Source organism: Phalacrocorax carbo, chromosome 1 (assembly GCF_963921805.1).
Source record: "Phalacrocorax carbo chromosome 1, bPhaCar2.1, whole genome shotgun sequence".
Lineage (NCBI taxonomy): Eukaryota > Metazoa > Chordata > Aves > Suliformes > Phalacrocoracidae > Phalacrocorax > Phalacrocorax carbo.
Genome location: NC_087513.1, coordinates 153,628,784 through 153,643,718, shown reverse-complemented (window position 1 = coordinate 153,643,718; position 14,935 = coordinate 153,628,784). Strand labels below are relative to the sequence as shown.

The window sequence follows — 14,935 nt, the reverse complement described above, 5'->3', positions numbered from 1 at the left end:
GAAGCAGTAGCAGAAATTTCAAAGGTTGAGACAAAATAATATATTCATGTTTAATTCCTGTCAAATGTGGGAGTTCAATGTGACTGGTCCACCTGCAGCAAGTATGTTTCCAAGAAAGGGAATCCTGTTCCTTTAACCTGGACCCTCCTCACATTTGTATTAATGGATGTTTCAAGGTGTGTCCATCTTCTGCCTCCTCCATTTACAATATGTAAATATAGTCTGATGTTTATATCCTCTTCCTTGTGTAAGAGCTAGTATTTTGGCAGTAGTGTTCCTCATCTTCTAGACATACCTTCTACATTCAGTTTAGCACTTACTTACAGATGCATTTTTATGATTGTGTTTATTATTCACTTTAAGCAGAAGGGGAAAGAGAAGATGCAAAGAGACTCTGTAAAGAAATACTGAGGACCAAGTAGACTTCTCAAAAACTTTTGGCAACCACACATTCAACACATGGCACTATGCTGCCTAATAATATGAAATAACTTATGAGGCCATAGTTTTCCCATACCTAGCTTGAACCTTGTAAAACATATGTTTAGTCTGATAGATAAATTGCACACAACACAATAATAATAAAAAAATTTTAAAAAACCCCACAGGGATCTATATTTTCAAAAGTGAATGGTGACATTTTGTGTCATTATTTTGGTAGGCCATTGAGATACTTCAGAGAAGTCCTGTTTTCATAAGTCAGATTCCCACTAAATGTCACAAATCATACCCTTAAGTAAGAAATATCTATCGTCAACTGTAAGTTAAATATTTAGGGCTCCTAAAGAGCAAAACCTCCATTCATTAAATGTATTCTCTCTTTGCAGACCTGAAAAGGTCTGTCCCCCAGGAATAGCCTTGTCCCCCAGGCTCTTGTCCTCCAGGAATAGCCAGGTGCAAGTCAAGTGAGTCTTGCAGTGCATCTTGATGCCTCTACAAGAGCAGGCTGAAGTTCCTTAAGGTGGAAAAGGAAAACCATCTGGGAACGACTGAAGCAGTAGTAATATACTGAAATATTTGGTAGGTGATTTGCCTCCCACAGAGCATGAAGGCCAACATCTCTGGCCAAATCTGTTCCCTTTGCACTATTCAGCAGTGGGTCTCCCAAGAGCAGACTCCAAGTTGCATTTCCTCACTCAGGATACTCACAAATGAGTTCAGAATTAGCATAGCAAAGACCTGAACCCTTTCTTCTTCTCATCCTCTTTGAGAACAGAAAGCAAGCTGAATGGCATGAATAGGTGTCGAAGGAGGCAACTTGCTTGTCCCATGTCCATTATTTAGAGGCTATTGGAAGATGACACCTTTTATAGCGGTCTCTAGGGCCACTCTGGAGAATTTGGCAATGTTTCTAAGCTCCAGGGCACACGTAAGTGCTCAAGGTAACCTCATTCCATGCTAGGGTGACACCTGGACATGCAACCAACCATTCTCTGAACTCTGTACCACAAAAAGTAAACCAAGGTTCCCAAGGAGGCTGGAAGCCACAGACTGCTTTGAGGTCATTGAGAAGGATAGTCTCTGGACAAGGACTTAAAAGCACCACTCTTGGGTCAGTGCAAATTTTGCTCTGTTTGGATGCAGCCTACATCACACCAAACTGAGTTGTGGGTGGGCTGAATATCGAAAGGTTTCCTTTATGCTCTGATTATCAGAAATTGAACCCACCAGAGAATCAGACACATTCTTCTCCTATGGTATCATAAGGTACCACTCACATACCCTGTTGACGTGGAAAAGGAGAGAATACTTTTGGACAGTTGTATTTATCCAGAGCCATTTCAAAGAATACAGCAATTGCTCTTACTCTTCAAGGATGTAGGCACTGTAAGATCCACAGTGCCCCACTTTATCTCCCCTAGCTAAGCCTGCAACTAAGATGGCCAGAACAGATGAGAGAAGGAACCGAATGTTCTCTCTTGGGCAGCATATACATTATGTGTGATTTATGTCTGTACTCTGTGGCTTACATGGACACTCCAGCAGCCACAGGATGATCTTACTGCAGCAACAGACAAAACTGCTCATTTCCATTCAAGCCACTTTCAGAGAAAGAACATAAGCTTGCCACCATGAACCAGATTTTGTCCTTTTAAGACAAAGCTATATGAGTATGGTCCTTCAACCATCCCCAAAACATAAGGTAACAATGAAAGTATCAGCCCACTTTGTGATAGACATGGCCAGGAGAATATAACATTCATGTCCCAAGACAGGATTTCACTCCAAATTACTTTAGATGTGGTACACAGAGAGAACATGTCTCCTACTGCACCAGCAGTCCTTGCATGGGATCAACAATGACATGTCACTCGGACACTCCTCAGCTTAAGCAAAGGAGATCTCAGCAAGACTCTTCTGTGAAATGGACATCAAGCTTTTTATGAACCTACTGGTGTCATCCTCCGTGCGTCACCATCACAGTCCCTGTCATGAGTCAGTGACCCTCACACAGGTCATTTACCTGGGTGCAAGGAACACTGAAAAAGGGACATTTACACAGGTGTAAGAGACATTCCTACTGATCAGGAGCACATCAAGCTATGGTGACCCCACGGTGTCTATTACAGTGCCCCAGAGCCCTTGCACACAAGCCAGCAGATGAAGATACCTACACAGAGCATATTAGGTTCCTGTTCACCTTGTACCAGTCTAAGAGACTATACAGCATGTATAGGGCAAGTCTGTTCCCACTAAAGAGCCTGCCAGGACTCCCACAGTCTTCCACTCACTTTTAAAATTGGAACTAAAAATTAAGACCGAATTCTGCTCCTAGTTGTTTCCTCACATATACGAACTTTGCCTTTATAACACTGATCCTTTTATTCTTAAACAAGATTGAAAATGATTTCATGATTTTTCAGGAGTGTTATACGTGTTAAAAAGAAGCAGTAAGATTTATTCAGGGAAAGTGTGTCTCCATTTAAAAGAGAGAACAAACTGATTTTATATAAACAACCAGAAAAACCACACCACCCCTAGAGATGGGGTAGTGTGGTTTCTCTCACCCTAGAGAAAACAGGCACACAAATACTTTACTCCTTTCATAAATAATGTATTTTATTGCATATGGCTATTAAGGAGAGCATCCATGATCAATACAGACTAAATACAATACACTACTCTAGTTCCATTTATTCTGGTCTCCAGCAGCATCACATTTATCCTTATATACAGCGTGTACATTGGAAGACACAGCAAGATAAGTTAAGTCTCTTGTCATATCACAATAGCAAGAAATATATTTAACATCTTGATATCCAGAAACAATACGTACCCAGAAAGAAAACACTGCTTAATAACTGTTAAGGTTACATAGCAAAAAATATTTTAAATTTAAGGTAAGTCAGGCAAAATGTACAAAGACCCAATATACATTGTGAAGTTTTAGCAAACATAACATTTATACATTTTGGTTCCATTCTGTAAACTAAATTAAGAATATAAGTATTGCATATGCCTTTGTGAAATATACAGGATAGAGAAGAATTGACTATACTGTCAATTTTCTTGTTTTGAAGTTGCTGTATGCATTTTAGCCTTTTGTTTTAGTGGCATGATTTCTTAATTGGTACAGAGGGCTACTTCAAAATAGAAGTTCAAAACATCGAATTCAGCAGGTACCACACTCAGTGCTGTGCGGGGGTTCAGACAGAAAATGTCAAAGGTATTTATTTTTTTTTTTTAGTTCCAGACTTGAACAAGCAGCATTTTAGAATGTCTTAGAACCATTTATAGTATTATTATTTTAAAAAAACCTCAGACAGATTAGATATTTAAATTGATTTTAGATCTAATATTGTATTAGCCTATGCATTGCTGTGATTTAAGACCCCAAAAATTACACTGAAAAGTATAGCGTGTCATGGGGTAGGGAAGGAATTAGTTTACATTCATCTTTGTCTTGTAATACAATCCTCAGTTCTAAAAATTCAGCATGTAAGCAGGAAGACTGCATTGCCATTCATTATATTTGTAAGACATTGACTCTCGTCTTCCTCAGAAAAAAAAATCCCAAAAGATAATGCATTGTTAATAGTGAAGTACAGGTTCCACCTAGCACAATGATTCAAAAAAAGAAAAAAAAGTCTCAGGTAACTCAACTTAGTAATACTTACATGTCTATCAGAGCAGGCACTGGGGAGGTACCCTTAAAATGTATATGAACTCTTCAACAAATTACTGAAGGAGAAACACGGTGGCATGACATTCTGCTAGTCTGGTGCAACAGCTGTATGTGACATTTGTGACGGCAGCCGCCACACCACTTGGATTTTCAGGCTACTGGAAATGCGATGCACGGGTAGCCTTGACAAGAACTCAGGCTAAGTGACTGCAATGGTGGTTCTTCCCTGTAATAATGCCTGCAGCTGCAATGGTGCTTTCCTGGTAAAAAGGCAAACATCAGGACTTTCTAGATGGCCCGATAATACTGTGTAATATTAGCGCTTGAATCTGCCTGATACCCATTATCATCCCTGCATTCCTAGCATGCCTATGTGGATTTTTGGTTACAAGAAACGCAGCTAAGAACCGGGTTAGCTGACAAAAGTGAGCTTGTAAATAGGAGAAAAGGCTTTTGCAATCTGAAGTACCTACATAAACACCTACATAGAGAGGATTAAACAAGTGTGTCAAAGGTAAAGAGAGATACCCCCAATACAGTTTGATGTTTTTAACTTACGTTGCTCAGTTACACGTTTTTATACTTTTTTTTTTTTTTTAACTACTCTGAATCCTCCATCCAAGTCCAATTCAGAGTTTCCTCCCATTTCAGATTTTTCAGTGCCCTGGTTCGGCTTTGTCTGAGAAGTAAACCCTGCGGCTAGTGATTCACAACCCAGCAGCAGCAGCTGTACGCGTTGCAAGTTCAGTAAGGCTGACGACCGTTCTTGAGAGAGACTCAGCATAGAGATAAAGGAGGTCCTGTCGTACACCAACACCGTAAATCCGGCTTTACTTTGAACTGAGGTAGTACTGTGGTAGGCTTGAAATTATGCCAGTAAATACCAGATCTTACTGCTTCAGCAGGTGTTACAGAATCCCCTAATATGCCGAAGAATAAATATGCAGTTTGTCTTTGCAGAAAAAGGAAATGAAGGCATTGGCCGTTAGTTAAAGAGGCCGGCAGAAAAGTTCCTACGATCTAAAGAGCATCTCCAACTTCTGTCAAAACAGCAGCAAAGTGATACCGTAGATGCCATGGACAGATAACGAGTTAGGCAGGTTGCTTTCCCTTCCTCCCAGATTTGTTGCACAGTTTAGTCCACAACAGTTAAGTAACTGTCCGGACCAACAATAACAACAACAAAAAGTAAACCTTAAGCAGCTTCAGTTACAAAAAGAAAAAAAACAAAAACAAACCCCCCCCCAAAACCAAAACAAACCAAATCAACCAACCAAAAAAAGGTATATGCTGAGCAGCTTCTTTGAATGTTGTACTCTGTTGTTTGAGGTCATGGTGAGAAAACTGACTCCTTCACTCTGAAAAGAAAAATGAAAGAAAGTCAGTAAAAGCTGAAAAAAAATATCGTATTTATGATTTAAACAACACAAAAAAATACCGTAGTGACACTCTCCAGGAATGGTTTTCATGGGGGGAAAAGCAAGCTATGCAATAACTGATTTTATCTTTGTATACATCATAAGGTATTGCAGAGGCAATAAAGGGAGTACTCCCGATTCCAATACCACCTCCTTCTTTTAGAACTTTTCAGCTGTGGCTCTTCAGACCAGCAAACATTGGGAGACAGAACTGGTTAGAAAACCCAACACAAAATCCCCCCAGTTCAAGTTGTGACCATCACCGTTTGCATCACTGGAAAGGAAAAGGGGTTGCAGAAAGTAGGTCCAAACTCATCTGTCTTTTTAGTCAGCTGCGTGTTATCAAAAGCTGTCCATTTCCAGACATTAAAAACAAGTTTCTTGAGACTATATTGTCTTTAGGGAAAGAGTCTTCTAAAAACATAAGCAAAGTATAGAAAGAACCTTCTTCCAATTTACTAAAATATTATTCCAGAAGTAAAAAAAGTGGGTAGGTATGCAAATGGAAGGAATCTTCTCCAGATTACTAACTACAGAGCTGCTTTAAACAGTCAAGGTGAATTATGCAGCAAAATAGAAACCGATTACAAAGTGACCCATCCTATTTTAAAGAAAGCAGCTGACTCCTTTTGTGGTTTTTCACTGAAAAAAATTAATGGCTAGTATATGCCACCACCATAAAGGAACATTATTGTACTGATTAACTCACAACATTAAGATGATTTGTTGATGTGGTCATTAAGAAAAAAAGTAATCAAAATTTCTTTAGCATGTTGCTCATTGCGTAGATTTTTCCTCTTTTCCTATTGCTGCAATATTTGGAAAGCTGCAACGCACGAACAGTAGTGATTAAAACACCGAGACTGTAAATTTTACATGACAAAACATTGACATCTCATTTCAAAAGGTGCCAACTATGTGGTAAATCCCACTACAACATCAGGCTGCAACACTGCATTCATGCTAAGTGCTATTAATAGTATCTAGTTCATTTAATAGTTTACAGCAATTTTCTTTTTGTATGTTGTTGTCCCCAAGTTTAAAAGGTTGATGAAAATTTTAGTTTGAACATGTATTACACAAGTGTTCCTAAAAACTGAAGTTATTTGGAAGATTTCAGGAACTAACATTGTTACTTAGAAAAGTCTATAAAGGACATGACCCATTAATTTTGACTGTATTGATACAAGTCAGTATCCCCGTATATTTTTAATTCCTTTGAGACCACCAAAACAAATTATATCTGAAACCTGAATGTCAAAGTAAGCATAGTGCTTATCTGTGGAAGTTTCAATCCATTTAAGCCTCTGATAAACCAATACAAAGACTTTTCCTTCAAGTCTACACAAAAAGAAAGGTTGACATATCTTGGCATATATGTGAGAATTGCTAAATTGCTATTGAATCTCTCAGAGCTAAGGTTTACTTAAGGAATTAGTCCCGCTGGAGTCAATTGGAGCCGCTTTACGATCAGACACTTAGGATATTATTTATTTCAAGACACAGCTTGAGATGAATTAATAGCTTGCCAAAACCAAAAGGAGAGCATCTCATTGCCCCCACCCATTGCCATTTATTTGCTGCCACTTTTCTGATCAGAAACTAAGTCAAATCTACCCATCAAATCTTCAGAAAACAAGTTTCATTGTTTGGGCTGGGAGGGTGTTTCAAATTAAGGACTATGATGCAATCAAGGGAGCCCCAAAACTGCTATCACCATCCAGTAAGGCTGCATGGGAGAATGTGTGGCAGGATGGAGGGCTCTTAGAAGGGAACAGAGATGCCTTGTTTGAAGAAGAGATGCCTAACAAACCACTTTGTTCCGACTTCTGTTCAGGGAAGTCAGATAAATCCATCATGTAAGCAAACAAGTGAGTGTTTAAAGATATGTGCTCTTATTATATTTAAGGTTATTGCTTTCCTCCTCCAAATGGAAACCAACTTGATAACTAAATTTAGGTTCCCAAAGTGGCCACATGATAGCGAAACCCAAATCAAGTTAAAAAATAAATCATGTGTTCAGATAGGGAAATCCAAGGAAGATATTTTTGTACATGCAAAGAACACAAACAAGTCTTTCCAAAAGTATGTCAGCCTAGGGTGTCCATCAGGGAGGATTAATAGCAACTGAATAAACCTGCTGTTGTTCTTACAGGTGTTTTCCATCCAGAATTAAATTGGAGCAGGTGAGGTGGACGATGCTTCAAAGCACTTCCAAACTTTAGGTGGATGATGGGACTGTGGGCACAAGCCTAAAAGACTATGATGCAATAAACACATCATCCAATGAGTCTATAATGCTGACCTACAACTCCAAAACTAACCCAAACATAGTCTTCAACAATGAAACAATCTCCTCTGACTTCAATAAGCTTTCAATCAAGAAAGGAAAGATAACTACCGCTACCACTTGATCCATATGATGTAATAGCAAAGGCAGCTTCAGAGGAAGCCTAATTGCAAGTAAGTTGCAAGTTCTGTGCTAAAGTGAAAAAAAAATTACATCAATATCACTGTTAATTTTGACTGCAGTGATTAGTATCTCTTACTTATTTCAAGTCTCAGGTCAACATACCACTTACACAGCAAGTCACACCATTATACATTGTCTTTACCCAGGAACTAAACAAAATTCCTACAGGAGACGAATTTAGTCTTTGATAACTTCATTCCCCATAGGCATGCACAAATCAAAATACAAAGTCCAGCACTGTGTCAATACTGAAGTTTCCTCTTGGTTTTGGGCTTTATTAAGAAAAGCATCCATGATCATTGCTGAGTTTCCAAAACTACTTGAAGTCATCTGATTCCACCAGTGCTTCTTGGAGAATAAATCAGATAATAAACACACACAAATTGCTAGAAAACTACCAAATACACAAAGACTTGTTAAATATACTGTGAAGAAAATACAATGGTTAGTCAATTAAATAAGACCTAGTCTGCTTAGTAATTTTCAAAATCAGTAAGAAATAAATAAAAATTTTCTTAATTCCTAAAAATAATTCTCATCTGCCAACAAAGACGCAGACAGAAACAGCTATTCGTGTGGCTCATGGCAAAACATGTTGCTGGTTATTCATAACCAGTAAATTTATTCCACTGGCAGCGCAACTGCCAGAGCAGATCAGGCATCAGATGCAGAACCCCCAGCTCTGCCACGGGCTTCTGCCCTAACTCCAGGCAAATCACTCGGTGGCTTCATCCCTTTGTTTCCCCTCCCCACGCTGCCTGCCAAATCGATTAAGGCTCTGATCCCACTAACTAACTTTTCCTGGAAGAGCGATCCTATTGATACGACCGAATCTGGAGGTTAACAACACGTATGTCTGCGGGCATGAGGCCAGGCCATTAGACGGCACAGCCCAAGGAACTGATTCCCACCTGCAGGGAGATGTCTTTGGTCCCCCCAACACCCAGGAGGAGGTGCGTGGCCCTGGGGGAGGCAGCTGGCTGGCCACAACAGGCAAGCATCCCCCCCCCCGCCAGCAAGCTGCACTGCCCTCCCTACCCTCCAGGACCGTGTGCGCTGTACCTGGCCAGGAGAAGGGCTTACAGGCACCTGCATGGGTTGCAGCCTTGCACCTCAGCAGCACCTTCCCTGCGCCCAAAGCAGTCAGTGTCAGGAAGCAAGCGGAGCAGGGTGGCAGCGGCTGAGGGTAGGGAGGGCCATCATGGGTCCTGACGACAAACCCATGCCAACCCGACACCAATGGCAACAGGAGATGGTCTGAACCACAGTTCTCTGAGGGCTTCTTTACAGGAGGGCTTGTAGGATGCAGGCAGACACACACACACACACGGGCACAAATTTGGCCAACCATCCCAATGCGAATGCCGCCTGCCTGCTCCCCAGGATGCCAGCAGCGGGGTGCACAGTAGGAGCCAAATGCTGACCTGGCTCTGACTCTCATTAAGCAATGTAATGAATACTATAATTAATATTAAGGACATAGGTAACCCTGCTAAAGATAACAGAACAAAGCATGTGCTGAGCTATGGCTCTCCAGAAGTAATTCCAGAGAATCCGAGCTCCGCTCAGCAGGACTGCTCATACCAAATAAAGCCGAGCTCAGCCATCGCCACAGGAAAAGGTTTCAATCAGAGCTGAAACGTTTGCCTTACCAACACTTCGCAGGAAAACATGAAGTAGTATGCTCTAACAGTTTACAAAGCCTGTGAATAATATCCATCATAAAATGTTTCCATACTTGATGGGAAAACTGAGTTAAACCATGAAATTAAAAAGCCATCATCTTATTTTTTTAAGCAAGTTACGGTTGATCATAATCGGAGACATGCTGCCCCAATAACAAGACTCTTGGTATGTTATTCCACTAAGAAACAGTACATAATGTTATTTATATAGGTTTCTGTTTTATTAATTTAGAAAAGTGAGCATCTGGTCAACAGAGATTCTTCATGACTGATAAAAAAAATCCCTCAGTTTCTTTAAAGTAGTAAAGTAGGGATTTTGGAGCCACAGTTACCAAATTAAAATGAGCTTTATAGTACTTTTAACTCTTGTGTCAAAAATCATAACATTGTGAATTACATTAAAGTAATGATGGGGAAAGATATTATCTTCTGAAGTGGGAAACAAAACGCTAGATGATCTGGAAAAAGATGCTTCATGTCAGCGCCTGCAAGTTTTGGTTTTTTTTTTTTTTGGTCCTAGCATACACATCAGAGACTAAAATGTTCATCTGATGGCATGGACAAATCCCCACAATTTATAGTAAGCGTCAACTTTTATCCAAAGGTACTAAAAATCAAAGTAATCTGTATTTGACACCATGTATTTACATGACTAACACTTCTTTTACCTGCAGTCTCACACTAGAGGTTTAAACAGTTGAGTCTACAGTAGAAGTACAAACGACAACGAGGGCTATGCTTAGTTGATTTCAGAATTTGATATAATTTGTGTTTCATATTCTGTCAAGGTTCTTATAGATTTTGTAGTATGAATAACTAAACATTAAAACGTAATTATGTGGAAAATAAAGGATTAAACTTACAAATGTCATTATAATAAATTTATAGCTAAAGTGCTGGTCCAGAAATACATTTTCCATATCAATTATAATAAAAATAGGCACTTCAAATTTAAAATTAAGAAACTAGACATGCTCATTTTTCCAGGATTAATTTAATACAGTTGCCATTGTATCTCTTAATTTCAGAGCTACAGCCACTGTACACTATTAAACAAGTTTGTATAGATGTGATTTAATCCCACGATTAGGGATAAAATAAATTAGACAAATACCCCTCAACACAGTACTGTCTGAAATTTGTTCAATTATCCTCTTCCTTGGAAGTTGGGTATACAACCGTTCAAAAACAGTACATGAAATTAAACAAAACCAAGCTGCCTTCTCTGAGCAAACAAAATGCTAGAGAAAAATGCTTAGTCCCTTTGGCTTTCCACTGGGAGCTTGTAAGAGGGACAGAAACACACATGCAGAAGCAGATGTGAAAACTATATAGAAAATTCACCACTGAAAAGATCAGCCTGTGGCTGCCAGCCAAAGAGCCGCTCGACGGTTCACATGCACAGGATTTAACCATTGTGGAACAAGACGTCACATTCTTGACTGATGACCATTATCATGCACGCGGAATCGCCTCCCACCTTACAACCATCCCACCGTTCCTTTATCAGGGCAGATTCAAAACCCAGCACTGCAAACGTGGCCTCAGTTAGGCAGTTGGCTTGGTTTTCACAGCTCCTTACACCACACCAAGGAGAGAGCACGGCTCTTCCCAGGAACAGAGCGACAGCCGTACACAAACTCCAGCAACGCTACTCTGCATACAAAGTGACGCTGGAAGTTTCTTAAGAGACAGAATTTTTGCAAAACAACATGCTCGGCTTACAAGTGAGGAAGGATGAGGGAGGAAGGGATTGGTGACTAATACACAGAACTACCTACCAACCCCATCTTTGGAGACACAACAAAAACAACTGAGTTAGCACCTCTGCCCCTACAGCATACGCTAGGCAATACTCAGCTAACTTCTGCCATCCCCAGTGTGTGCACCTCTACGTCTCTGACCTACACACCCTAGGAGGAGCTAGTCATCCTAGCTCCTCAGAGTCAAGGAGAAGAAACTGGCACTTTTAAGCAACAGTTGTGCCCTGTTTCACGTTAGGCTCAGACGAATAGGAGTTATGAAAGAATTCCAGCTCTTTGAGGTGTATGACCAGGTATTCATTTTAGGAGCAGAGACCATATCCCTTTTACACACCTTTACGATTGCTGGGAAGTTTGCTCAGCTGGGATGTCAAAGGCATATTTGTCCCTCTCCTATTATAGATCAGTAGTCATTAACAAGGGCAACAGGTCTGACAAGAAAGAAGAGCTCTCTTAAGTCGAGCTTGATATTCTCACACAACTGCCAACTGAAATGCCATCAGTGTTGTGGACCCATTTCAGGCAGGTAATGGTGAGGTGGGGCGGGGTGGGGAGGGAGTATAATCAGAGTTCTTGGTAGATCCACAAGCAAGAACCTGCCTGCCATTCTAGATAGCAATGACCAATACCAAAGTCCAATAGCTGGTTCCAAGCCATTAGGTTACCTCCATCCACATGCCTGAACACACAATGTTAGAGTGCTCTCAAAGAGCTTTAAAGCATGCTTTTTCTCCCTCTCTCACTTGGGAGAAAAAGCAATCTTTTCCAGTGATTAAATTGAAGAATTATTCATATTAAAAATTTAAATATTCATGGAAACAAGGATAAGGACTCATGTAAGTTGTGGGAAGTCATTTTCCCTCTCCCTTTCCATTACAGTGGATATCTAATTATTCCATGAAAACAGCTTCAGTAAGAAAGAATGAGAGCACTCTACCAAAGAATATATGGCTAAGATGCACTAGGGATGGGAAGGGAGAAAATAGGGTTGAGATTTTCTTTTCAGCCAGAAAGGTATTGGATGCTGGTCAGTCCTGGGTGAGTGCTCTAGCCGTGTAAATATTGTGGGCAGGGGAACAGAAACACTACTCAGGCAATCTTTGAAAGACTGATCCCTGCCTCCATCATTGCCAAAAAGAGCTTAGGCACCTAATGTCAAAATTTATTTCAGATTTACAAGATCTTTATGGAGACTGGAGCATTCCTCCATCCTAGAGGAAGACATTTATCATCCAGAGAGTAGCATGGTTTAAAACACAAGGCTCTCCTCAACTTTCAGTGTCAACCACCCGCCTGTTTTGCAAACTGACTTTCAGACTGCTTACCAAGGAGCCTGAAACACCCCTGGTATTACATACATTCATTTATGCATCTAAGATGGCATCTAAATGCACTGGATGGTCACACACTAATCATTAGGCTGGCTGCTGCAGCTTTTGTGCTTTCAAGTATGTCCAGAGAGATGCTGCTTCTCACAGAAGAGATACATGGCAGGGTGAAGGGAGGGAAAAAAAAAAAAAAAAGAGAGCAGGGAAGGGCTCAGATGAACAACCTGGCATGCATAGGAAGGCAATCTTTTCCCTACTGCTTTCTCTTGTTGTCACACTCTCACTTAAAACTCTGAGCATCTGGTAGTAGGATAGAAAAAGATTTTCAGTGGATGAATTGCAATTTCTGTCAATGCTTTTCTAGAATCTTTTGTGCTCTCACCATTGTCAATGTGAATCAGCCAGTAATAGAGGAGTGAGGGAAAGATGAGGCTAGCCAAGAAGTTGCAGACTTCACGCTCCATGATGAAAAGACACCACCACCCCCCAACCTCCCCAAAACCATTTGGTGAAATGAGCAATACAGCACAAAACAGCTGCACTGAAGCAGGCTAAAGACTCCTCTAATCTAGTTTCCTCTCTCTGACAGTGGGTTAAAAGCAGCTGCTTAGCAAGACTATAAAAACCAAGATAAGCATACAGAGATGCTTCCCCAAATTCTCATCTAACTTCTAATGATTCACCTGTCACGGATCTCCTGCACTCCCCTTCATGGAAACCTCTAGTACCTGTAGCCTGGAGTTTCACACCTGAACTACAGGCTGCAAGAAGATTATTTCCTTCTGCTTGTTCTGAACCTGCCACATGTTAGCTTAATGCCCCCAGTAAAGCTGAAGTCTTACTTGCCATGTACAGCTAAGAATCACAGTCCATATATCATCACGTGCTGTCCTTCCTTTACTCTCTAAATAGAGACATGCAGCAACAGGAACTGCCATTTTCCCCATACGGACGTTTCCAATCTACAACCTGAGAGCACAACAGAAAGGCTCAAAACAACTTCTATACGACCCTGCAAAACTGGGATGAAAAGCACTGTACAGCTGGCCGACACTTTCTGCACAATTCTTGGGAGAAGAAAAACTACTGTATGATACCTGAAAAGGATTCTTACACTTTGATGGGAAATCAGTTGCACTGTGTACATGGACTGCAGTAGAAGGAGGGAAAAGAAATTCTCCGTGATAATCAAAAAAAGCATCCACAGATGTACAGTGTTTCTCAAAGGTCACTACTTTATTTCAGCCATTTACTCGACGTCTGCACTTTCGGACAAAAAAAAAAAAAAAAAAAGGTATTCTCCTTTTACATGATTTGCTAATAGGTTCTCAATATTTGACACAGATAGCTCCTGCAATTTATTTTAATTTTAACCAAACCTTTATCAGTGGTTTTACATACCAAAGATGTTTTTTCTCCTCTGTTTTTTGGCGGTTTGTTCTGCCCAATTTTAAAGAGGTTTTTTCCATGAGACTCAGTTAGGATTCTTTTCTCAAACCAAAAGAAGAATGAGCCAATGCGTTTTGGGTAATATTGCTTAGAAAATGTAAGAACAGCTTACTTTCTCAATTTTGTATATTTTGAAGTATCATTAGTGGGTCATTAAACAGCTGCATATTTCACTTCAGCTATTAAACTTGTTGCATATAATATTACCTGTTTTTTTAAAACTGTCTCGTAGTTCAGAGTTCTTAATACAGTAGCACAAATCAGGTTAAACTCTTAACATTTTTGCTTTATTAATTCTGCTTAAACAATAATTCAAGCTTCTATATACAGACAATTTGATTAAAAAAAAAAAAGTAAACACTTTCCATGAATAAAGCCAGTGTGTCCTTATTTTAAAGGCTTTTTAAATCTGTAAACTTCAGGGGGTTTATACTGCTGTTGTTGGAAACCTCTGTTAATGAAGCCTATAGTTCTAGGCATGCACATAGGTACATGCACATAGGCACAATATACTTTTCTAATAACCACAGTAAATTGGCTGAATAGAATTGTGATTATGACTTATAAAATCTATTGCTCCTGTTAGCAACACATAAAAGAACTAAAAAAAAAAACTCAAAAAACCCCCACTCCAGAAAAGAGACTAGAAACAACACTGCAAAAATAATTAGGCAGACTAAATTTGTCAGAAAA

At 39.9% G+C, this 14,935-nt stretch overlaps 1 protein-coding gene across 2 annotated transcripts in view; it reads right to left on the bottom strand.

The window, feature by feature from the left end:
• Window positions 1–3,042: 3,042 nt before the first annotated feature.
• Window positions 3,043–14,935, bottom strand: part of IRS2 (insulin receptor substrate 2) — a 31,269-nt gene continuing 19,376 nt past the window's right edge. For both annotated transcript variants that reach the window (XR_010371026.1, XM_064440415.1), the window contains one exon: window positions 3,043–5,484. Coding sequence is in view for 1 of the 2 variants with exons in the window: in XM_064440415.1 (XP_064296485.1) it covers window positions 5,480–5,484 (5 nt within the window). In the remaining variant the exon portion in view is untranslated. The remainder of the gene's footprint in view (window positions 5,485–14,935) is intronic.